The sequence below is a fragment of the Myxocyprinus asiaticus genome, chromosome 45 (assembly GCF_019703515.2).
Source record: "Myxocyprinus asiaticus isolate MX2 ecotype Aquarium Trade chromosome 45, UBuf_Myxa_2, whole genome shotgun sequence".
NCBI lineage: Eukaryota > Metazoa > Chordata > Actinopteri > Cypriniformes > Catostomidae > Myxocyprinus > Myxocyprinus asiaticus.
Window position 1 is genome coordinate 1,479,089 of NC_059388.1, and position 26,818 is coordinate 1,505,906.

A 26,818-nucleotide genomic window follows, 5' to 3' on the forward strand; every position below is an offset into this window, starting at 1 on the left:
TTTAAATATGTAATCCCGTTACATGTATTCCATTACTCCCCAACCCTGATTGTTATTTACACAGGGCAAATATACTATTTATCAAATGTACTTTTATTACATATCGTATTTTAATGGGGATACAATTAATTACAGCTGACAGTTACGTGAGCAAACAAGGTTTGAACATCAACCATAACAAGATGAAACTGAAATTCACAGCTTTTTAACACTTATGTGTACAAATTTGAAGGCTCTTTATTGGATCAATTAAGGTAAACGTCATATTATGCGACTATGCATTACTTTACGGAGACCTCACGACCTACTAGCTAAGTCTTGCCTTAAGAACAGGTGGTGCAACCAAATTAAGCACTGATTAGTTACAAACTAACTACTAGTTACTAAGCCCTTAGTGTGAACTTTACGTCCTAACTTACGGGAGACCTTATGCACAGCTGGTGCAACCCTACCCTGTACCCTTGTTACCCTTTGATGCAGAAATTATGGCAAAGCATTGCTTGCAATGTGCACTTACATAGCACTTTATTAGGAACACTATGGTCCTAAGAAAGCACCCAATGTGGTTTTCTGCTGTTGTACCCCATCAGCCTCAAGGTTCAATGTGTTGTGCAGTCTGAGATGCTATTCTGCTTACTACAATTGTACAGAGGGAATTATCTGAGTTACTGTAGCCTTTCTGTCAGCTCAAACCAGTCTGGCCATTCTTTGTTGACCTCTCTCATCAACAAGGCATTTCTGTCCACAGAACTGCCGCTCAGTGGATGTTATTTGTTTTTGACATGATTCTGAGTAAATTCTAGAGACTGTAGTGTGAAAATCCCAGGAGATCAGCAGTTACAGAAATACTCAAACCAGCCTGTCTGGCAACAATCATGTCATGGTCAAAATAACTGAGATCACATTTTTTCCCCATTCTGATGGTTGGTGTGAACATTATCTGAAGCTCCTGACCCGTATGTGCATGATTTTATGCATTGCATTGCTGCCACACAATTGGCTGATTAGATAATAGCATGAATAAGTAGGTGTGCAGGTGTCACGTTTCATTGTACCCTTAGCTTTGCAGGTGTTCAAATGTCAACAGAGACGTCTAATTGAAACAAAATTGTGGAAGATAAACACTGCATTGCAATGGTATCATTTGCTCTGTAGGTGCTTGATTATCAACAGAGTAGAGATGATTTACACACCTGCATCTGCAAACGTTTGCTAAACAAATAAAGGTTTTGTCATATAATGTAGGAACTTTGACTTATTAATGCATTTTATTTTTGTTTAAAAGTAAATGTTTATCATTGAAGTTTCCAAATGGAAAGCCTGACTTAAAGTGACGTTCTATTTCACATTATCAAGTTGGAAATTCTGACTTTCCGAGCTGAATGAAGCACAGCATATGAAGTAGCAAAGCTACTCGTCCCACTCAAGCGTTTCATCACTTAAATATGGTAAATATACGGGATCTCTTCATATCGGCCAAAATATGGGTTGTCCCAGCTAATACAGGACAGTCTGCAACCCTATGCAAACATAAAGTAGATATAGGGACATATCATTTTGAGAATGATAAGGAGACAAATCCAAGGCATATATTTTTGAAATGAGACAGAAATTGTATTCAAATAAATTTTATTGCATACATTATGTACGTTTATGGTTAAAATATATAGAGATATTACCTCAAGTAACTCTATAACAACATATTTTGCCAAATTACTGTATGCTATACATTTACATAATGAACTAAACATTGAATTCATCCCCCTGTTGGGTAAGTACACTAGACAGTAGACACTACTGGACTCCTGATTCAAAGTCATATAAGTTTAAGGTCTCTGATGAATTTTACACAATACAATTATTCTAATGATTGTTTTACAGAGGCAGTTAGAACATGACAGATAGTTAGTACACAAACTCACATCATAATAGACATATTAGACATGTTTGTATGGATTTAACATGTTACAGAGTGCTAAGGCTCTTGTGATAGGGCTAGCTGAACTACACACATTTACACACACACAAAAATACAAGCGATATAAAAACTCATGATGACTCAATGGAGACTGTTGGTAGTTTAAGTTCTTTGTATTTTTATCATACTCTTATTGTTAAACTAAATACAAATCTGATCATTCTTTTATGGGGTAATGCTAAAGCATTTTATTTAACACTTAATTAGTTCCCTTTCAAGTCATTCACTTCAACGCTGCTACAGTAGCTAACGCTATGGGAAACTCCTCCCAGGAGTGACCATCTCTGAAACCCTTTAGAATCATGCCAATATGGATTCGCAGATGGTGCTTGATGCTCTGCCCCTCTTGTGTGCATCATTGTGGGCACATAAACCAGAATGCAGCGCATTGTGATTATATCTCCCGTGCTCTGGAAACCTGACTCTTCAATTCATCATTTGGATTTGCACCCCTTCACAGCGAGTGGATATTTATTCTTCTCCCTGTTGTGCTCCGATTAACAGCGTATCTTTTGAACACTTCAGTGTTTCATATTATTGCATTGTGTTTCTTTAATTGAAAAAGAAACTAAAAAAGCATTTTGCTTAACAATGTCTTTAAAAAGATGGTGTTTCGCAATGTTTTTCTCCATACGAGTGATATTTTCCATTGTCATGTGCGCAGCTTTGTTTGCCTAGGCCAAGCTGACGTGGAAGCAGCGCTCAGTGAGACTGATTGCGTTCACTGTGTATGCATGAAACTCAAAATGCTTTGCTTTCGGCTCGATTTTTGAAGGATGACGGTGGTCCCCCCACCTTCTGCCACTGAGGTGGCGTGCAAGGCCAGGATGTAGAGCACAGAGATTTTAAAGATGATTTTTCACAATCTCAGGCCTTGGGTGTGTCCTCTTCTCCACATCAAGCGGCTTCACCCATTCAGTATGTCCGTGAAGATCTTTCCCCACCACTGGTCCGAAAAGTGTGATCAAGTTTGCCGGTGACGATATATCGCCAGGCCTCTGACGGCGAGACCTGGTCACACTCAGTCGATGAGTTTGATGGTATTTTCCCCTGCGGGCTGAAAAACCAAGTGAGATCTGCCTCTGACGCTAAATTAATGGAGGTTCTCTTCAAGGCGGTCGAGAAACTACAGCTCGAATGGCCCACAGTTGATGCGCATGAGCGTTCTTGACTTCAAGTCCTGCCATCTGGTGCCATTCTTTCCCGAGCTGTTCGACCAGCTGGTCAAACATTGTGTGCTCCATACTCAGCGAGAACACACATCTCCAGTGCAGCGGCCTTTATGTCAGGCTCCGGGATATCAAGATTACTACCCAGGCAATTGGCAGATCTATGGCAAGCCTGGCATTAGCTTTGCATCATATCTGGCTTAATTTGTCAGAGCTTCACGACACAGACAAAGCCGTTCTTTGAACACTCTGGTGTCGCAGCAGTGACTCTTTGGTGATGCAATGAATGCTTTCACAGAGGGATTCCAATCACCTAAGAAGCAGTTGCTGGCCTAAAAGCACATCTTGCCAAGGCGAGGTGGCCCTGTAGCACAGCTGGCTCGCTCACGCTCTTCATTAGGGCAGAAAAGCAAAAAAAGCAAAGCGCCACCACCACTCAAGCTCTTTAAAAGATGGAGACTGAACCAACTGTGAGCCCCCAGTGGCCATGGCCAAAACACAAGATTGCGCCCTCCAGCTCTCGTCCCAGTGCAAAACCTCTTCCTGGGCGAAACAGGAATTCCTTGTAGTCTGAAAACCGTAAAGCGGGGACTAGAGCATACAAAACAGTTTACTCCGGTTCCAAATAAATAAATAAAATAGGCCCGGAACACTTCTCCGTGTCCCTGTCGAGACACTCTAGGTCTCCCTGCCATTCTACGCCAGGATCGAGATCATTCTATCAGTGTTGTTTCTGTTTGTGCTGCTGTTGGCAGCATGCAAAATGTTTACCATGTTCCAATAAAGAGTCACCAGGTGTTTAAACCACGTTACAGTTGCCCAAGACTCAAACATAAGCTAGCAAATTTCAAGTTTTTAAAACTTGGTAAACTGACTGAACATCCTGCCGAGGGTTGGTGATGTTCAGGCCCCAGTGGGGACAGGTGTACTCCAGTGTCCTCTGGCCCGCTATGTGGATGGGTCTTGGGAATGAAACTCTGACAGACGGACAAACTCAATCTATCCTCTAGTGTTTGACAAGTTTCAAGCCAGGGAGAGCCTTACTGCTGCGACAGTTCAAGTGGGCATTCAGGTTGCTGGCAGCCACGGCCACCATCATCCCTCTGAGCTTGTTATATACGAGGCCTCTCCAGTTCTGGGTCAACTGGAGAGTCCCTCATCACATGTGGAAACATGATCGCTTACATCTCCTAGTGAGGCACCGCTGTTTAGCTTTGCTAGCTAAAGTGGCACATAAAGTGCCTAGAATTTCTTGCTGTCCTTTTAGCTCTGAGAGGTGCGGGGCTTTCACATCCGTACAGACAACACTGCAGTCAATCGCAGGGGAGGAGTGTGGTCTTGCCTGATATTGGCTCTGGCACGCTGGATTCTCCTCTAGAGCAAGTGTTATCTCCTGTCGATAAATGTGACGTACGACGTACAGGGGACTTCATCCTCAGACAGATCAGCTTGGATGCCGTAGCTCACAAATGGCCATCAAATTCAAATATGTGTTCGCTACTGTATGGATAGGTTCCCCGTTTGAGTCCTAGAGGTGGTAAACTCACGCATACCCTCCTTGAAGACTGTGCTGATACTTGCTTGGCTTCAGTCAAATGTATCGGGGACCTTCTGGTCTTGTTTTTCAATGACTCATGTTTGGACCAGGCTTATCAAAATCTGTTCTCAAGCCTAGAGAGGGAAATGTGCCCAAAATGCTGTCCACCCCCTTGAGGGGCTCAGGTTGTTACCTTGCAAGCTTTCTGTCCTCCTCCCTTTGAGTTGGACAAGGCTAAGAGACTGCACATGCTATGTCCCATTATGACTTTACATATGTATATTGAACACTTGGAAGACATCTGTCTGGCTGCAGACTGGGCTTTCACCAACACACAGGTTCTATAACTTGGATGTTTTCTCTCTCTTCCCAGATTTTGTCTGCAAAGGAAGGTTGATTTGTCAATGTCCTTTACCCTGCTTGGCTAGTGTCATTGCTGTTGGACTGGTCTCATGACCATATTGTCCAATTTCTCTGTTACGACTGTAATCTTGGATCCCTGAAAGGAGGGAGTGACACACTACTAACTTTGCTTTGTAGCACTACTAACTTCTTGCTGTGAAGGGCCCCAGATCGCTCTCCTACCTTCAGTCAGAAAATCCTGAGGAAATGACGCTGTGCTCCAATTTACATGCCCGCAATGATGCGCCCATAAGGGGCAGAGCATCAAGCAGCATCAGCCAATCCAGAAGGGCATGATTATAAAGGATTTCAGAAATCATCACTCCTGGAAGGAGCTTCTCAAAGTTTCAGTTGGAACCTACACGTTAACAGTGCTGAGTGTAATCTGAATGCAAACTAGTTAGTTACTGTAATAATATTACTTTTAAAGTAAAAATAAAATGGAGTGTAAAATGTTAAATTTTACATTCTTGTAATCAGATTACATTTACAATCTTTCAATTAAGGTAATTACTTTTAAGTACTTGGGTTCCACATATTTCTAATATAATATTATTTATGTAGAATACATTTAAAATATGAATTTTGTTCATATGTATGACTGTTTGTATTTTCTTTGACAGGTGAAGGGTGTGTGACAATGGACGAGGAGGAAATATAGACATTATTTTGAACTCATTGAGTGGAAAGTCTTTTAGAAAGTAACTTTAAAGTAAAGTAAATAGTTATATGATTAGTTTTTCACTTAAGTAATTGGTCATTTTAGAGTAGTTAGTTATTTTTAGTAACGTTTTAAAATTCATTTTATAGTTGCATGTTAACAATTGCATTAACTAACAATGACAAGGAACTAACAATGATCAATTTTACAGCATTTATTAATCTTGGTTAACGTTAATTCTATACTAATAAATTTGTTAACATTAGGGGAAAATTCACAAAGAATGAAAAAATGAAACAGTAGTATATTTATGTGTATAATAACATTAATGAAAAATTATTGTGCATTGTTAGTTCATGACACCTAATCAAATCCATTCCTGATACCTAATCCAATCCTTTCCTGATACCTAATTCAATCAAATCCTAATCCAATTTTACTTTAAAGTGTTACCATATTTTGTTGGCATTTCAGAAACTAGATAAATGTCATGGTTTGTACACTTGTAGGACCATGTTTCTGTATTGAGTTTTTGCTGTGTTTCATTAATTCACATTTTGTGCAGGTAAATCAAAGGAAAGACCCAATTAAAGACTTGAATTGTGGCATAAATTGAAACATGGGGATCAAAGACATGGGATGTTAACATTTGTGTTAATAAAGAACAATACAATCCAAGGCAGACTTTGAGTGCATTTACATTCATATTACAGAAAGAATCAAATAACTTCAGTGACATTATCTTCTCAATATACATGATCTGGAAGGGTTAGCATATCCATTCATGTGATATAAGGCACTATTAAAGAAATATATTTATATGAACAACCAGTTAACCATGTGCAAAGCAACAGATTTATCATGCATTATTGCTTACTATGAACAAGTAACAACTAGACAGAAACTAAATGTGCAACGCTGTTTGATCATTTCTCACAGCAGTATTCATCAATGATGGGCATTTGCATTTGAATAAACCACTTGATTAACAAGGTGGTATTAAAGGAACATGTTAGATATGCACGTACAGTTTCTATCCTAGTTTTGCACAGTACACTTTGTAGGCAACAGTGTAATTTCATATGTGAGTAGATGCATTTGACACTCAACAGTGATATGATGGAACATTTATGAAAATATATAGCAAAATATATATATACTACTCTGAGTGTGATTAAAGAAATAACAAATTGCCCACGGTCTCCCCTAAAAAGGGCTCTCCTATTAGGTGGATCAGTCAGTTACTGGAGGCATTACAGTTTGGTGACATTATAAATGATAAAACATCCGCTGTGGGAGAGATGAGCTGTTTCTTTACCCTTGTATGTTCAGTAAACCCGACACCTATGCCTATGTGCATGATAAACATTTTGGAATATTTCTTCTCTCCAAGGGCTACAGCAGCACATACACTGCAAATGATAGCATTAATAAGATAAAAATAAAAGTGTTTTTTTTTTTTTTTTATCACCGCTAAATATCAGGTCTGATAAAAAAAAAAAAAAAAAAAAATCATTAACAATGTCTATGCCAATCATTCTAATAGTAGCGATGTCTGATTCACAAGTGAATCATTCTTTTGAGTTAGTTCTTTTTAGTGATTCAGTAAAACTTTGATTCACTAATTAACTTAAATTAAAAGAGAACTATGGCTATGTTCAGAATACCATACTAACATAATGTACTCTTACTATGTCTGCTGAATATAGTTACTATTTAAAAAAATATATATTATGGAGTATACCATGTGTACTGCACAGTATTCAGTAAGATTATTCTGAACATAGCCTCTGTTTAGGAGTAAACCTGTGAGGTGGGTGACATCATAAACCATATTTGACTCAATCTAAGTACCGTAATTGAAAACATGAACAAAAAAAGCTGTGCAGGGACTTCAGGGAAACCTTTGAGTGATGCCTGAAACAAATCAGCAAATCTTTTAATTGAAACTGCAGTTTCCCAACACTGCTCTGGCCCATACAATGTTATTTAACAGTAATATCCAATCTAAGTGCTGAGAGAAGATGATACACTTTTTTATTTATCAGAAAATAATGACAGTCACGAAATCATAATAAAGTAAAAGCATCTTGATTTCTCATGGAAGACCATCAAAACTTACACAACTGAAATTTGTTTAACAATAATGTACTGATGATAAAAGAATAATGGACATTAATTTGACATAAGACACAGACATATGTTTCTATGTGATATTGGCTAACATGTAATAACAGATGAATGTTTGATACAGTACATTTGTGCTTGTGAACAGGCATGATCATGAATAACTGTTGGTTGTTTTAAACTGAACACAAGCATTTTACTTAAATATTATTTTATTATTTTATATACACTTTTACTAGAGAATTCTACTGCCATAAAATTATCTCTCAAGTAATATTGAAACTCTTTGTCTCGTGCATTGCAACCGCCAATATTTTACCTAAATATCCAATGTATAATTAGGGTAAAAAAAAACAAAACAAAAAACAATGTTCAGTGCAAACCACTGCCTTACAAATCACCATATTACAGAAAACATTTCATGAGGGAAAATACATTTTCGATACCTTTAATTTTGTTTTGGGGCATATTGAGACTTTTCATTACATTATCAGTCAGTATTATTTATATTTTTCTGGCCTTTTTACAGAATGTACACAGCCAGATCACCGCACATGGAGCACTGCTTACAGTCATGAGGAAAACCATGACATATGCTCAAGCTGCTTCCAGAAATATGGCCTGTGATGTGCTTGATGTAACTCAACACAGTGAGGTAAACGTGCAGTAAAACAGCCAAACAGGACAGTGAGGTAGATGCTTTCAATGACAAGTGATAAATTATACTGAAATGATATCAAGGATTGTAAAATAAATAAACAAAGACACAAACATTTGTACTGCATAAACCATCCGATGCGGAAAGGTGCTGTAATTCATTTTTACATTTTGATTCTTTTCGCTGTAGGCAAAATAAACTGAATGAAATACAGAAAACTGAAAATCAATTAGAAAAATTTAAACAAAGCTACAAAAATAACCTTACACCAGTTTAACAGATTCCATTTTTATATAAAACCTATGATACTTTAAAAAAATAGATATTTTACAATGTTAACCTCAACAGTCAAGTAATTTATCATAATTGATGTATGTCGTCATTGTTCCCATTTTATATGACTGATTTCATGTACTTTTGAGTTTGTTTGTAAAAATTGAATAAATTAAAATAATAATAATCAAGATTTATTCCATGGCCAACTTTCCACACATACCATAATTTGTTTTGGTATAGCACACGATATGTAACGTTTAAACGTAATATACTTAGCTGGTATGAGGACATATATGCACACACGCACACGCACATACTGTACATCCCAATAGCAGGTTTTTGTTTTGAGCAAATAAACAATTTTTTTTGTGCATGTCATCTGTGATTTCAAGTTTAAAAAGCATCTTTACATTTACCATAGTACCCCGTTGTCCATGTTTCCTCTGTTAGATTCCACATTTGACAGTACTATCCCTCATCAAACTCTTTTGAGGCGTTGTACATCTCAAAGAGAAAAATTGTCGACTTCCATACAGTAGATGTGAATGTGTAGTTGTGTGGTGCTGCTTTGCTGAAGGCTCATGTTATCCTTGATGATATTCTGCATAATATCAGACACCCATATTCATAACTGCACCTGAAAATCAAAAGAGAACAAAACTCTAATATACTGTTTATTGTCAGGATGTCACAAAACATGTCAAATGTGTAATTTCTACACCACTAGTGTCACTTGATTGAATTACAAAAGTAATGTTTTTAAAAAGGTTTCCTGAACACTCTGCCATTGGTCGGATAGTCAGATAGTCCTGACCCAAACAATTGAGCCAGTGTTGCTGTGTCGGGCTGGTCAGAAGGTTTTTTAAAACTGAAAGCTGTGATTTTCAGGCCTAAATATGTCTTTGTTAGAAAGAGTGGGAATCATATACATGAAATATTTGTAATATATTTGTATAGATATTTATAAAAAGTATTGTGTCTCACTGCAGGTCCATTTTTAATGAACTAGTGAAGGCAAAAAGGTGATAAAAATGGTGAAAAACATAAAAAAGGTAACCAGTTACAGCACCTAAAATATACACTTTCTCTTATTAATTCCTAGGCGGGTTGATACTGTATAGTTATCTCATGATTCGGTTCGATGTACGATTCAATATCATCTCAATTCAATTTAACAACACTTAAATGACAAAGAATGACAGACAATTGTGTTCCGCAAAATGCACAGTAAAATTTCTCATCAGAATAAATTTCTCTAATACACAATATAAAGAGCACATATAACTTTCTCTATGAGAAAAGATCATAAACCAATAAACTGGACCAGGTGAAGGACAAACAATACCTGAATAGAACAAAAATATCACTGGTTGCAATCAAAACTTTTGGCTGTATAACACACAGGGGCTGTACTTTACTTTGCTATTCACAAGAAGCATCTCCTGACATGGATCATGCCTTGCAAAAAAAGAGATCTCAGAAGACCTACAAGCAAGAATTGTTGCTTTGCATAAAGCTGGAAAGGGTTACAAAGTTGTCTCGAAGAGCTTAGATATTCATCTGTCCACAGTTAGACAAATTGTCTATAAATGGAGACTTTAGTACTTTGATTTAGTACTGTGTATACTCTCCCCAGAAGTGTCTGTTCAGCCAAGATGCCTGAAGTTTCCAAAGACCACCTTGACACTTGTTTTGTGGACTAATGAAACAAGGTTGAATTTTTTGGGAACAACACGCAGCACTACGTATGGCGTAAAAAGGGCATGACATACCAACATGAAAACATCATCCCAGCGTTGAATTACAAGTAGAGGGGGCATCATTATTTGGGGCTGCTTTGCTACTTCGGGGCCTGGACCACTTGCGATCATCAAGGGAAAAATGAATTCCCAAGTTTATCAAGATATCTTACAGGATAATGTCAGGGTGGCTGTACACCAGCTGAAGCTCAGTAGAAGTTGGGTGATGCAGCAGGACAATGACTCTAAACATTGAAGTAAATCCACTACAGAATGACTTCAAAAAAAGAAAATTCACCTTTTTGAGTGGCCCAGTCAGAGCCCAGACCGTAACCCAATAGAGATGCTGTGGAATGACCTCAAGAGAGCCGTTCACACCAGACATCCTAAGAATATGGCTGAGCTGAAGCAGTTCTGTAAGGAAGAATGGTCCAAAATTTCTTCTGAACATTGTGCAGGTCTAATCCTCAGCTACCTGAAACGCTTGGTTGAGGTTATTGCTGCCAAAGGAGGACTAACCAGTTATTAAATCCAAGGGTTCACTTATTTTTTCCACATCACTGTGAATGTTTAAAGGGATGTGTTCAAACATGACATTAAAGATTATAATTGTTTGTGTGTTGTTAGCTTAAGCACATTTTGTTTGTCTATACTTGTAACTTTGATGAAGATGAGATCACATTTTACGACCAAATAATGCAGAAAACCAGCTAATTCACAATACTTTTTCTTGCCACTGTTTGTGGACATTTCACCTGAAAACTGGAGCTCACAAGTGCCTTTACCTCCACAAACACTCCCTGCGTCGGATTCTGGTAAATTATTTAGATTGTCATTGAATGTACCGTTTATCTGCAATCTGCCTCACTTCTTTGTGTCGCGTTCAGTGTGAAAAGGCCTTAAGGCTGAAATTATCTACTTCAGGTTAGATGTTTAGAACTAACCCTGATGATTTGCAAACACTGTAAATTTCATCCCCTTGAAAGCCAGAACTAAAGCCATGCTGTTGTATTCACAGTGCACCAACAACTGCAGCAAGCCACAAAGTCATGCTGACCTCCTCAACACCTGTGAGCTGTAACACAAGCCAATAGCACAAGTGCCACACATGACAACACCATTATGCAGGCACTGTTGTGTCTTGCTCACCATATTTTCCAGAGTCAATGCGTATTTAGATCCTTAGACGGAGTATTCAGGGGTTTTCATCGGTCAAGAGAAAAAAAAAATTCTCATAACAGACACTGATTAAATATTATTTGTATTTATTTTATGATTATTTACTCGCCCTCATGTTGTTCCAAACTCATATGCTGTTATTTTTTTCCCTGGAACATGAAAGGAGAATCTTCACACAGCTCTTGTCCATGCAATGACAACTGATAGTGACCACGGCTGTCAAGCTCCAAAAATGACAAAGAAATACTATAAAAGTATCTTAAAAGTAGTCCATATGACTATGTGCACTATATTCCAAGTGTTTTGATGTCATCAGACAGTTCTGTGGGAGGAACAGATGACAATTTCTATAATTATCACTGATAATCTTGCCCTCCAAAGAAGCTAGTGTCTAGACTAGCATTGTGTTCAATTAGCATATATGCAAGAATGTGGGATGGGAATCATAAGGAATTTAATGATTCTGGTTCCGATTCCGATTTCTCGGAATGACTTGCGTTTCAGTACGTTTTTCATTAACTAAAAAAAACAAAAACAAAAACACAGCTGAAAAGAGTCATTTGTTCATGAGGTTTTCAGTTGTGAAGTCAAACAAACTGACTCATAAGACCCATAAGGAATCGGACTACACTTGTCATGCTTCATGAAGTTTTTATGCAATTTAGATTAAAAAAAAAAAAAAAAAAAATTTAATAAGAGTCATTTGTTCGAGAATCTGACTGAATGTGTCATTCTGGTTTACATGGGGATGTGGAGTAATTTAATAATTACCAGAGCTTCCCTATGACTTTAATTATATCTGAAATGGTCATATAAGTCATTTTTCCAGACTTTATAAGGACTGCACATTGCACGAAATTTGAGCAGAGTGAATGCGGGAAATTGTGTTGAGCCCCGCGTTTTGGAACATAAAATTACTTAATGTGTGAAGGGATTCCATATTTTAAATCAAGTATATATCAAGTAATATATGATTGCAGGCTTGTTAATGTCACCACTTCTGTTGTATTTAGCCAGAAGTTCCAATCAATTTCTTCTAATAATCACAGATATATTATATGCTCATGTTTAATATTTCCTGCATAATTAATCAGCACAGTATACATTTTCTAATAGGTTAGTTATGGGTGACAGCAGAGCTTAAATGCTGTCATGACACACCCATGTCTGGGATTTTTACAAACATCGCTTATCCCGTGCAAATTGACTGTAAATATTACAGATGTCCACAGTAATAATTACTTTACGGACATATGTCCGTAAAACTAATCCAGTCCGAATAGGGCTTAAAACACGGCAAGTAAAAATAACCCCAGGTTATACTGATCCCATGCAAATTGATATAAGGGTAGAAGGAGAAAGGAGTTCCCTATCTGTCACTCACTCGACGTTGTATCGATGTAGTGACACTAGGGGTCACTCTTGGGAGCCCGAGACACCTCTGGTCTTTGATAAAAGGCCAATGAAAATTGGTGAGTGGTATTTGCATGCCACTCCCCTGGACATACGGGTATAAAAGGAGCTGGTATGCAACCACTCATTCAGATTTTCTCTTCGGAGCCGAACGGTCATGCTCATTGAGCTGAATTTCTACTGTTCATTCACCTCTGCTGGATCTGACGGCACATTTCAGCGGCTTCTCCCTCCTCTGCACTGGTGCACTGCAGGGAACGCCCCTGGGCGCTTCGGCAGAAAAAAGAGAGTATATTTTCTGAAAGAGTTTAATTCTCTAAAAGAGTATATTTCTCTAAAAGAGCAGCACACACGGAATGTCTTTTTGAAGATGCCTTTCCGATTGTGTGTTATTCTTGGTTGCGGTTGACCAACCGAATCTCTCAACTTCGGTTGGTCATGATTGCTGTCTTTCATGTCTGGGCGCGACCCACATGGAGGCAGCGTTCATGGATGGTTCATGTTCTCACTGCGAGAACATGACCATGGCAACATTGCGGTCGCAGCTTGCTTTCGGTCCTTCTACCTACGGGTATGAGGCCAGCGCGGCCAGCACTGGGGGTGATTTGGGGACCCCAATAGGATCGCCTCCGCCGGGTATCCCCCTGCGGACCTCCCATTTCCCAGCACGCTCGTCTGCCCCAGTCGGGCTTCTGGATGAGTCTGCCGGCTCGTCTCACGGTGAGTCTGGCCTCTTGTTCGGAGCCTGTGAAGATGATGAGTTCTCGAGCGCAGCATCGGAGAGCGGGTTTGTCCAGTCGGACGCAGAAGCCTCAACTGGGCTCCCCCCCTCGGGGACGATTGCCCAGTCACAGGCTGATGCGGAGATGATGGACATGCTTTCCCGGGCGGCCGTGAGCGTTGGGCTAGAGTGGAACCCTCCGCTCTCCCCTGAACCCTCGCGGCTTGCTGACGAAATCGTGGGGGGCACCTTTTACTGCCCGGCCCCAATTCCTCAGTTCCCCTGCCCTCACTACTCTCGATGGCGGGGCAGCCAGGGGCTATACGGTGATTCCCCCGGTGGATAAGGCGCTCGCGGAGCACCTATGCCCGCAGAGTGCCACCACCTGGTGCGGACGCCCAAAGCTCCCGTCCAAGCCCTGTAGGTTCACGTCGTCCCTGACGGCTAAAGCCTACAGCGCTGCTGGACAAGCCGCCTCTGCCCTGCACGCCATGGCTCTCCTGCAGGTCCACCGAGCCAAGGCACTACAAGAACTGCACAAGGATAGTTCCACCCCAGATCTGATGCAGGAACTGCGCTCGGCGACCGACCGACCGAAGGTTACCCTTACCCACGGTGGTAGACACGATCACTCAGGCTAGGGCCCCCTCCCTCCAGACCGCGCCTCGTTCCCTCATGGGACCTCTCTGTAGTTCTTCAGGGTCTACAGAGAACCCCCTTTAAGCCTTTGCAGTCAGCTGAGCTTAAGGCACTCTCCTTGAAGACTGCCCTCCTGACTGCGCTCACTTCCATCAAGAGGGTAGGAGACCTGCAAGCATTCTCTGTCAGCGAAACGTGCCTGGAGTTCGGTCCGGGCTACTCTCACGTGATCCTGAGACCCCGACCGGGCTATGTGCCCAAGATTCCCACGACCCCTTTTAGGGATCAGGTGGTGAACCTGCGAGCGCTGCCTCAGGAGGAGGCAGACCCAGCCCTATCGTTGCTGTGTCCAGTGCGCGCTTTACGCATCTATTTGGATCGCTTTAGAATCTCTGAGCAGCTCTTTGTCTGCTTTGGTGCACAGCGGAAAGGACGCGCTGTCTCCAACCAGAGGATCGCCCACTGGCTCATTGACGCCATAGCTATGGCAATACAAGCGGATAAGCCCGGGATAGCCGGCCGGGTGTATCGCTTGCACATAGCGCCTTCCACCTCTTTTGAGCTGAAGACGTGCGCCATTAATTCCCAGTAGTGTTCACAAACTATGTTCCCTGGTTGACTTCCTCCGAGCCCTGTGGCAGTCGAGTTTTCGGAGAGACTTGCTGCCGGCCCAGTACACGTGCTAACTAAGAGCCCTGTTCTGGGGTAGGTGCTCGAGATTAAATTTGTACTGCGTTTACAGATGACTGTACTGTAGTAAACTCTATATAATGATGAATATAATGTATAATAATAATGCCAAGGGTCCTGATATTTGATCGTCCTGATAATGCCAAATGTAATGTCTGATTCCACTAGTAAATTTGTACCATGACAAACATTATTTTACTTGATAAACATCACATATTTTTTAAAAGAATATTTTAGAAAAATGTAATCTGCGACAATACTATTTTAAAACCTACAATATCAATTTAAAATACTTAAAATCAGTGGCAATGTACAAGCATATGTATCTAACATAATTATGTATAATTTCAGCTGGGCAGAATTATTAATATTTCTATTCTGGTGTCACTATTGCCCTCTGCTGGGCTGATTTTTGTCCCACTCCATCCCCAATGAATCATTTTACTCTTTAATGAACAGTACTTTGATCAATGAACTTTGTTCTACAAAGTTTTACAAGTAATGAAAGGAACTGTTTTGCATATGTACTGAAAGTAATAATAATAATAAATTCAAACTTAACTTTTCATGATTCAGGCCTTGTTCAAAGTTTTGTGAGAGTATAGAATCATGAATTCAGTAATGTAATCGAACCAAATCCTTATGGCCTTTATAATTTCTGTTTTTAAAAAAATCATATTTTAATAAAATACAGGAAATAACATTTATTTTTTTATCTGATTAATCGAAGAAATAAGCGAAGATTAATCGAGTATCAAAATAATCATTCATTGCAGCCCTAGTGTCACCTATTCCTTACAAAAGCATTGTAAAGTGCTAATTTGGTACTAAAGAAACTTTTCTTATTATTAGAACAATTGAAAATGGTTGCTCTGCCATACGGAAATCACAATACAGTGGCTTTTTTCCCCCCATTTGTTGCGGCTCTGATGTGCAGACCGTTTGAATGAGACTGTATTACACAATGGTCTATTATTGTACTAACACAATGGCAAGTAAAAAAAAAAATGTTTTTAAATGTGATTGGTCATTTTCATGTCTCAGATGTTTCACATGCAAGCAGGCGATTCTCAGTGCCCTCCCAGCCTTAAGATCAAATCGGCGAAACGGGAAAATTTATCAGCCGATGCAGATAATTAAAAAATTCTGAATATCGCCGATATATCAGCCTCTGCAATATATTGGCCGACCACTAACAAAAATGACCCATAATGCAAACATTTTAAAAACCTAATTGCTGCAATTGTTTGGTAATCAGCTTAATAAAACTGTGACAGATCTGTTTAGGTTTACGTGTAATACTTAATCCTAAATTAGCCCTTAAATAATGAATAATGGTAACCGTAGTTTCCACCAAATTACCATAGTTATTACAGATATGTCACTACTGTAAAGTTATATAATATATTAATATGGGATCTCCTTCAAACAGCGTAAGGTTTCAGAATATTTCGCCATGTTGTCTTGCCATGAGGAATAGTGTTGGAACTAGATTATGTGCGACTCACAGGGCTGTTTTGAATCGACAACTATGCTTAAATGACACAGACACACCCATCTCAGCAGTTTCTACAGAAACTGATAATCCTGTGCCAAAAGACAATGAACATTATGGACCTCTGTAGTAACAGTAACTTTATGAACATATGTCCGGAAAACGAATACCATCCGAATCAGGCTTTATTCTGATTTTTTCTACTTGGTACTGGGCTTAATTCTCCATCTACGCCACTACGTGTCAGCACAAGATATCATTGAGTGCACCTTTAATGCATATAGTCCTAGTGCACGAATTGTATGAAGCTCTTTATAGTGCTTTTTGACCTTAACAGATGTGAACTGTCATTGTCAGTGTTAAGTGTATTCTGATTACTTTTTAAGTAATAAAAAAGTAGTGTAACCAGTAGCTTGCAGTCAGCCTCTTTAAATCCTTCAGAGAAGGGGTAAAAAAAAAAAAAATCTTGCATGGAGATGCAAAAGTTATTTATTTAAAAATGTATACAGTGCACTCAGAAAGTATTCAGATGATGTGCGTTCTGGAGAGGGTATTTATTGTTTGATAGATGATTATGCTGACGGATGACAGAAATTCCCAATTCATCCATGCTACACAGTTCCCTATCTGTCACTCATTCTACGTTGTGTCGATGTAGTGACACTAGGGGTCGCTCTTGGGAGCCCCAAACACCTCAGATCTTTGAGAAAAAGCCAATGAGCATTGACGAGTGGAATTTGCATGCCACTCCCCCAGACATATGGGTTTAAAAGGAGCTGGAATGCATCCACTCATTCAGATTTGTTCTTCGGAGCCGAGCGGTTGTGTGTCAGCAAGCTGAATTCCACTGCCGGTCCATTCACCTCTCAATGAGAAGTGCAGAGTACGCCCCTGGGCGCTTCGACAGCGCTAAAAGAGTATATATTCTGAGCAAAGAGTATATTTTCCTCTATTAAAGCAAACACATTGATGTGAATGTCTTTTTAAAGATGCGTCTTTTTAAAGATGCCCTTCCGTCTCTGTGTAGTTTCTGGGTGCGGTCGTTACCTCTCCACCTCGACCCTGACGGCCACGATCGCTGCCTCACGTGTCTGGGCCGTAATCACATTGAGGAAGCGTTTGCAGATGGTTCATGTTCTCATTGCGAGAACATTGCCCCTCATCTCACTACCTGGCACTAAGACCCCCAAAAAGGCTCCTAAGCACCCCTGAGATGGACGACCCAAGGATGAAGATGTCTGCTGGAACTCGGGAGCTGGTGACCAGACCACTCCATCCCCCAATGGAGGGCCAGGAGGAGAATCTTTTGTTCCCCTTATGTTCTGTATTTGCCACACCCCAAATGGGCTGCGGTACCCACTTTGTTGAAAAAAGAGCAGTTTCCTCTCACCTTGGGTCACACAGCCGGTGCCCACGACCATCGTTACCTTGGCCGTTACCTTGGCCGTACCTTGGCCGTTACCTTTGCCGTTACCTCGTGAACGCGGCCCCCCCACCTTCACGCGTCCGGCTGCACTGCGTAAACTACACCCCCGGCCAGCCGGTTGTGACGAGTCTCGAGGACGGCCCAAAAGGCCCTACTCAGTCACCAACTCGCCCTACGCCGGGTACGCAGAGCAAGGTAAGTGCTTCGAGGGTTCCCTCAGCGCAGCCACCTAGGGTCGAAGCGACGCTCCTCAACGCGGCGTTTCCTGCTCCCCTCCACCGGGAGGCCCCACCCCCAGGTACGTCAGGTGCGATTTTCCCTTTAGTGCCCCTCGCCTGGAGCTTGGACGCATGGCTAGCGTTTTCCAACCCGTCGCATTGGTTGGCCAGGACCATCCGACTCGGCTATGTGATTCAGTTCACCAGGCGACCGCCCCGGTTCTGTGGTGTCCACTTCACATCGGTGAAGGGCGAGAACGCTGCCATCCTGCGTGTGGAAATCATGGTCCTTCTGCAGAAGGGCACGATAGAGCCTGTCCCTCCAGCCGAGATGAAGCAAGGGTTCTACAGCCCTTACTTCACCTTGCCGAAGAAAGGCGGTGGGTTGCGGCCAATCCTGGACCTGCGAGTAATGAACCGGGCCTTGCACGGACTCCCATTCAAGATGCTGATGCAGAAGTGCATTTTGGCATGCATCCGGCATCAAGATTGGTTCGCGGCGGTAGACCTGAAGGACACGTACTTTCATGTCTCGATTTTACCTCGACACAGACACTTCCTACGGTTTGCTGTTTGCTACAAGGTCCTCCCCTTCGGCCTGTCCTTGTGCCCTCGCATCTTCACGAAGGTCGCAGAGGCAGCTCTTGCCCCGCTAAGGGAAGTGGGTGTCCGCATACTCAACTACCTCGATGACTGGCTGATCCTAGCACACTCTAAAAAGTTGCTGTGTGCACACAGGGACGTGATGCTCTTGCACCTCAGCCGTCTAGGGCTTCGGGTCAACTGGGAAAAGAGCAAGCTCTGAAGAGCAAGTTCAGAGCATCTCTTTTCTCGGCATGGAGTTAGACTCGGTCTCGATGACCCCTACAGCAAGTGTCCTGGCGCGTCTTGGTTACAACAGATGCCTCCAAGTCAGGCTGGGGCGCTGTGTGCAATGGGCACGCAGCCGCTGGCTCCTGGACAGGATGTTACTGTCTCAGTTACTGTCGTAACCTCTGTTCCCTGATGGAGGGAACGAGACGCTGTGTCCCTCTTGCCACAATGCTGTACTACCCGCTGAAATGGCCTGGACCTTGTCTCGGCTCCTCAGCACAAAACCTGAATGAGTGGATGCATTCCAGCTCCTTTTATACCTGTATGTCCAGGGGAGTGGCATGCAAATTCCACTCGCCAATTCTTATTGGCCTTTTCTCAAAGATCTGAGGTGTTTAGGGCTCCCAAGAGCTACCCCTAGTGTCACTACATCAACACAACGTCTCCTTCCCTCCATCAGGGAATGGAGGTTATGACAGTAACCGAGACGTTTTATTTTGATGTGGCCAGCAAGCGCAGAGTTGTCAAAACCTTTATCTCCGATGTAATTGGGTCATTTCAGTTTGTGGGAGAGGTAAATGCATCTCTAACTAAGGTTATAATAATAAAAACACTCGCAATTCAGGCGATACCTTTTCTAAAGATCAATGTCAACATTATAATATTTATAATATTATAATATTATATTATTAAAATGCATTGACTCAGTTGTGATTCAGGCGATACCTTTTTAAATGGTCAATGTCATAATAATATTCTAATATATGTTTTTAATGTGGATTGACAACAGCAGTCATGCTTTAGATCGTTTGTAAGTCACTCTTAAGGAGTTAGAAGTCCTCAGGATGACTTCTAAGCTGTTGTGGGTTTAGAAGCTACTTTTAGCATTAAAATGCTTTATGAAAATTTTATGAGTCCTAACATTAGGAGTGACACGCCCCTGATTTTTAAGAGATGCTCCTATATTTCCGCATTAGGAGCTACTTTTATCCTTAAGATTTTTTGTGTATATAGACCCTGATTGTTTCAAACTCCTTCAATGTATTATGGAGGCCACTGTGCTCTTGGGAACCTTCAATTCAGCTGAAATTTTTTGTAGTCTTCCCCAGATCTGTGCCTCAACACAATCCTGTCTCTGAGCTCTGCAGGCAGTTCCTTTGACCTCATGGCTTGGTTTTTGCTCTGTTATGCATTTTCAGCTGTGAGACCTTATATAGACAGGTGTGTGCCTTTCCAATTCATGTCCAATCAATTTAATTTGCCACAGGTGTCTCCAGTCAAAGTGTAGAAACATCTCAAAGATGATCCAGAGAAATGTGATGCACCTGAGCTAAATTTCAAGTGTCATAGCAAAGGGTCTGAATACTTGTGATATTTCAGTTTTTCTTTTTAATAAATTATCAAAAATCTGGTTTTTGCTTTGTCATTATGGGTTATGGAGTGTAGATTGATATGCTTAAATGCTTTAAATTATTATTATTTTTTTTTTCACAAAGCTGCAACATAACAAAATGTGAAAAAATGAATGCACTGTATGCAATTCACAAATAAAATGTATTAAAATACAGTAATATACGACTTCATCAACAGAAGAAACAATACAAAGATATCTGAGGTAGTCTACAGTAATGTTAAGTTATTTTGAAGTGTAAGGATCCTTGGCAGCCAATTAAAACTGCTCATTATCAAGCTGTAGCTCTGTTACTGCGTCCACATTCACAGTATATTTTAAAGGGTTCTGTTTATTTGTATTAGCAGAGTGACATAAAATCTGACCAATCAAACGTATTATTTTCACCTTGGGTTTTGAGGTTCCCAGGGTTCCCGATTTATGTACTGCACACCACTGAGTACAATGCATCACATTTTAAATTCCTGTAATCAGATTATTTAAATACAGACTTTCAATTAATTACTTTTAAGTACTTGGGTTACACATATTTATAAAATATTATTATACAGAATACATTTCAAACATGTTATCAACATGAAAAACATAAATTAGGTTCATATGCATGTCTGTTTGCAATTCTGTGAGCTGAAGGGCATGTGACCCCTAATGAGTCATTTTAAGGGAGAAATATGTAATGCTGAGTGTATGACTTGTGTGCGACAATGAACAAGTAAATATAGACATTATTTTGAATTTTTGAGCAGATAAACAAAACTTTTTCTTTAAAGGTGTTTAAGGAAGTAAGTTAAAAGTAATGTAATTAGTATTGTGACTACTTTTGCACATTAGTCATCAGTAAATTAATCTAATTAAAATTTTAAAGAAGTAATTAGTGATTTGTAGTGGATGACTTTTTTTAATTATTATTAATTATTTGTCTACTTTTGTGTTCCACTGATGAAAAAAAAGTCATATGTGTTTGAGTGTGAGTAAATGATGACAGAATTTTCATGTTTGGAAAAACTATTTCACGCAAGTGCCAAAGGATCCTTCTGGATTATGAAAAGAAACCACAGCTTGAAATAACATGACCTTTGGTAAAGTGAATATAACAGTCAAGTGTGTGTGTGTGTGTGTGTGTGTGAGAGAGATCTATAAGGAGAACAAACAACACAATGTTGTCTCACTCTTATTTCTGTCTATTTTCCATGTGACCAGACCAGCATTCCCTTATAAAACATTAAACACACATGCACATTGTAACAGAACAAAGTTGTAGTGGGTCAGGAAATACCCTCATGTAACTTGATATGGCCGTTTCAACAGCTGCAGTGGACTGACACTCAATTCATGACTGTATTCTTACAAAATATATTCTAAAATAATTTATATTTAAATTGGGAATTGGGCATTCCAAATTGGGGAGAAAAGGGGATAACATTTTTTTTTTTTTTTTAAATATGCGCTGAGCGTAACACTTCTGTGAGACCAGCTTGTGTATTATTACAAGCTAACAAAAAGGTGAACAAAATGATCAAATAAAATGTCTTCCCCTGCACATTTAACAGCATTAGCTGAGAGAGAATGTTTTCGTATATAGGCAAAATGGACATTATAGGCAAAACTGAAATATACAAAAATGAACTGTAATCTAATCGAATTGAAATCTTAATGAAATAAAGAAATCTGGAGTGAGACCCAGCCCTGCTTAGATAATATATTGCCTGTTCTTCCAAATCCATTTCTAAACTAAATTCTCTATAATAAATCTATAGCAGAAAGCTCTATGATCAATCATGATTATATTCCTGTATGTATGCAGGAATTCAAGCACACTTAATATTAATAAATAAAACATAATTTATCATGGAGCTTTAACAAAGTATTTAGAATACATTACTGACCTTGAGTAATCTAAAATAATACGTTACAAATTACATTTTACAGCATGTATTCTGTAATCTGTAATGGAATACAGGAGGTCTAGATTCTGAAGAATAGTCACTATATTATCTTCTAGTATCTTTTTTTGTAAATAATAAAATCCAAAATTCCATCTGAACGCATACAACTTTATGTGCACCTGTTTTATTGTTCACTTTAATTTATTATCTCAAGTCAAGTGTCATGTGTGTGTCAAACAGCCGTGTTGAGTATTAAGTAGAACAGACTAATAATGCTCATTAGGTCAATTATTACAGGAAGGATGTTGATTCAATATAATAAAAAATTAACACACACTGCCCTCTAGTGTTTGAGAAAACAAACTAGTAAAGATGCAGAATCTTTATTAGTTTCACTGAATCCCCATCAGCTATTGATCTATAGTGTAATTAGCAATATAAATCTACATTTAGATGTGTCAATCTGATTATACTGGTTTAAGATGTGGCTTGTTTAATTCAGACATTTTCAGGAAACCTACAGTAAGAAATGTTATTGTAAACAATGTATGTATTATTGTCTTTTTTAAAATAAGACACAATATAAATATTTCTTATATATTTTTCTAACACACAAAGTCATGTTTTGTCTGTGTTGTTGCAGTGTTAACATACCTCATCCTGCGCAAATCCTTCATGTTAAGGTGAAAATCCAATTAAAAGAACAGAAAGTTTGTGGAGGTAGTTGATGATGTGGTGTGGCTGGAAATATTTGCTTTCACGTTTAGTTATTCCATTATTGACATTGCAGGAATTCTCTGCGGTGTTGATTCTCCTAATCCAGCCAATAGGCGGCCAAGGTTTTCCCTCCTCACTGTGACGTCACAATGAATCCCTTTTTTGTGCTGTACGCATGATGTCCTCCTGACGTTGGTGCAGAGCAGAAATATTGATGTTTCTCAATTTTTTTAGCTGCTTTTTGATTGGTGTTGCCTGTGTGTGTGTGTGTGTTTATATATTATTATTATTATTATTATTATTATTATTATTATTACACTGTGTTTTATCCTCTGTGATGTTTTGAATGAGCCTTTCTGGCTTTATTTATTTAAACTAGGCCGACTAATAGGCTAACATTCCATCGAAATGCCTGGGGCTAAATATGTTGCTGAATTTATGAAAGAATGTATTTTGTTTTGAATATAAGCACCAGCAGTCTTTCTTGTGAACACATTTAAGGAACTACATATTGCCTAATGTCTCGAGAATAGTCTGGAAGGTTGCTATGGAAACACATTTTCTTCTTGCAGTTTCAGCCTTCTCCACTAGATGTCACTACTGGATTTTAAAATGACCGTACTCCGATTTAGGCGCCAACCTGTTCATTCATTATTCCCTACACATCTGTTGATAATATGAAGTTATTTTCAAACTCACTGCTGATCAGCAAAGTTTCAGCCCTGCAGTGCTCTGTCTTTGCTCCTACTTAGTGCTAAAAATGGATCAATATTTTAAGAAGCAATAACCTGTAAAGCAATGCTGCAAAATGTATTGTTGTCACTGCAGAAACAATTATGACAACCGTAAAAATGAAATATATTGCAGTATAAAGCTGGTTCGCTCTTCTACCGATCTTCTTGAAAAAAATAAAGCATTATAGCTACGCACATAGCTAATAGAATTGATTGCCATTGCTGGTGCAAGTCGTTTTTCCAAATGACCTTGCAACTGAACTGTCATCCTCATCAAACAAACAAACAATCGAATAAAAAATGCTATAAAATATATATATTGGTCCTAATATTTCTCTCCAAATAAGCAACTTGTATGTAAACGTTATTATCGCACAGCTGTCGAATTCGCAAAAAATAAATACATTTTAAAATAAGTAATTAACGCATCAACGAATTTGTTAATTAAACCTACATGAATAAAGTGCTACACATCTATTGAATAGGGCTTGTTTATAATATACGTACCTATATTTTTGCGTATTCTTTATTTGTATTTCTTTGCGGCTAGATAGCTACAGTTTCGTTTTACGTCTGCGCGCTCCGATGATCGACGATCACAACAACACAAGACAGTTTCGAAAATAAACGCGCATTAAATATACTGTTAGCCTTTTCAAATAAAGTGTTCCTCACGGTTATTAGACATCTACTCAAGCCGGAGCGAGCGATGAGGATGTACTCACAGAGAAAAGTGCGTTTCTTTGGTTGTGTTTGTCCACATTCATACATCGGGAAGTTTCTCTGTACACGCTTTATGGGGGCTGCAGTTGGTGTACTTGACCGAATCTCCATCTTCTGAATCTGATTTCGAGAGGGATGGTGTGCTGTCGTTCCTTTTAAATTCGCCAAATGACGGTTGCTGCTGGCCACATGTTACATGCGTGTACTGTAACTGCTCCTCGTGCTCGGTCTCCCGGTGGTAAAAGTAATTGAAATTGGACACGATGACGGGCACCGGGAGAGCAATAGTGAGCACGCCAGCGATCGCACATAAAGAGCCCACAATTTTGCCACCTATGGTGACTGGGCACATGTCCCCGTAGCCCACAGTTGTCATGGAAACCACTGCCCACCAGAAGGCATCAGGGATGCTGCTGAACCCCGAGTCGGGGTCGTCCGTCTCGGCGAAGTAGACGGCACTGGAGAACAGTATAACTCCAATGAAAAGGAAGAATATGAGAAGACCGAGTTCCCGCATACTCGCTTGTAGGGTCTTCCCCAAGATCTGGAGCCCCTTGGAGTGTCTGGAGAGCTTGAAGATGCGGAACACTCGCACCAAACGAATGACCCTCAGGATGGCCAGCGACATGGCCTGCTGCCCGTTGCCCTGATGCTCGGCCAACTCTAGACCCAAGGTGATGAAGTAGGGAATAATCGCCACGATGTCGATCGTGTTCATGATGTTCTTGAAAAAGGCGGGCTTGCTCGGGCACGCGAGAAACCGCACCAACAATTCAAAGGAGAACCAAATTATACAAAGGGTCTCCACAATGAAGAAGGGGTCAGTGAAGGGATTTGGCTTCTTGGATCCAACAGTTCCGTTGGTCGCGAGGTGCTCCTGGTGCATTTTTCCATCTTCCCTAAACTCTGGTAAAGTCTCCAAGCAAAAGATGACGATTGAGATCAAAATGACGAGCACGGACACTATCGCGATACCCCTCGCGGGTCCAGAGCTCTCGGGGTACTCGAACAAGAGCCAGACCTGCCGCTGGAACTCGTTTTCTGGCAAAGGTCGCTCTTCCTCCTTAATGAAGCCCTCATCCTCTTTAAAATTCTCAATGACTTCTTCTCCCAACTCGTAGAACTTAATCTCCTCCATAAAGATGTCCACGGGAACGTTGACGGGTCTCCGTAACCTGCCTCCAGACTGATAGTAGTAAAGGATGGCGTCAAAACTGGGTCGGTTTCTGTCAAAGAAGTACTCGTTCCTCAGAGGGTCGAAGAAGCGCATTCGTTTCCTGGGGTCGCCGAGTAAGGTGGACGGGAATTGCGCCAATGTCTTCAGTTGGGTTTCGAAGCGGAGCCCCGAGATGTTGATGACCACCCGCTCGCAGCACTCCTGGTCAGCTCGTTCGGGGTCGTACACATCTTGGGAGAGGGCTGTTAGTGCCACAGTCTCGTCGAGGTTCTCCCCGGGCACCACGGTCATGTTTGTCCCCTCAGAAGGGCGAGTGTTTTTCGCGCCTCAGAAAAAGCGTGCGAGAACTTGTAGAGCGGCGCGTGTCGCGTCACTTAGCTGTTGTCGCGCGCATTTTCCTCCCCAAGTTGGCACATTCACAGCATTTTAAGCAGCAAAGCCCTCCCTTCCTTGCTCACTCCCTCCCTCCCTTCGCGCGCGGTGTCTATGAATATTTACACAATTATTATTATTATTATTAAAATGTGATCGCGTGTCTAGTTCATATTTCTTTCTAAACATTCTTACCTGCAACATGAAACTGCTTTGCAATGCGTTGAAATTATATTGACATCAAGTTTTAAAACGTTATTGGAACCCAATGCTCACACAGAAATCTAATAAATGGCAATATATTCAAAACACATGTATGCTTATTTACTGTATGGTTTTCACTAATAAAAGTCAAAAAGGCTACAGGTGTGCAACATATATATCTCAAAATACTATAAAAATGGCCGTTCTCATATATGAAATGTGTTCCCAAATACAAGTGGAATTTGAATATGTACATATAATCTCAAATATATAATATATATATATATATATGCTCATATATGGCCATGTATCAGATTTATGTATTCTTATTGAGATTGTAGCTACTACATTTTAGTGTTACACCCTTATGACATCCTGTTTCAAAATCCCACACTACAGAAACATGTTCAACTATTATGCAAGTGTCTGAAAAGCTCAAAATGCTTCAACAGA

The 26,818-nt window shown here is 40.2% G+C and overlaps 1 protein-coding gene across 1 annotated transcript; it reads right to left on the minus strand.

Moving 5' to 3' along the window:
- Positions 1 to 1,633: 1,633 nt before the first annotated feature.
- Positions 1,634 to 26,431, minus strand: LOC127435335 (shaker-related potassium channel tsha2-like). The gene is made up of 2 exons (XM_051688751.1): positions 23,093 to 26,431; positions 1,634 to 9,445 (listed from the first exon to the last, which is right to left on the minus strand). The coding sequence occupies exon 1, from the start codon at positions 26,078 to 26,080 to the stop codon at positions 24,653 to 24,655; it is 1,428 nt and encodes a 475-aa protein (XP_051544711.1). The 5' UTR covers positions 26,081 to 26,431; the 3' UTR covers positions 1,634 to 9,445; positions 23,093 to 24,652.
- Positions 26,432 to 26,818: the final 387 nt, after the last annotated feature.

Coding starts and splice junctions, on each gene's coding strand:
- LOC127435335 (XM_051688751.1), bottom strand. CDS start 26,080: ATGACCGTGGTGCCCGGGGAGAACCTCGACGAGACTGTGGCACTAACA.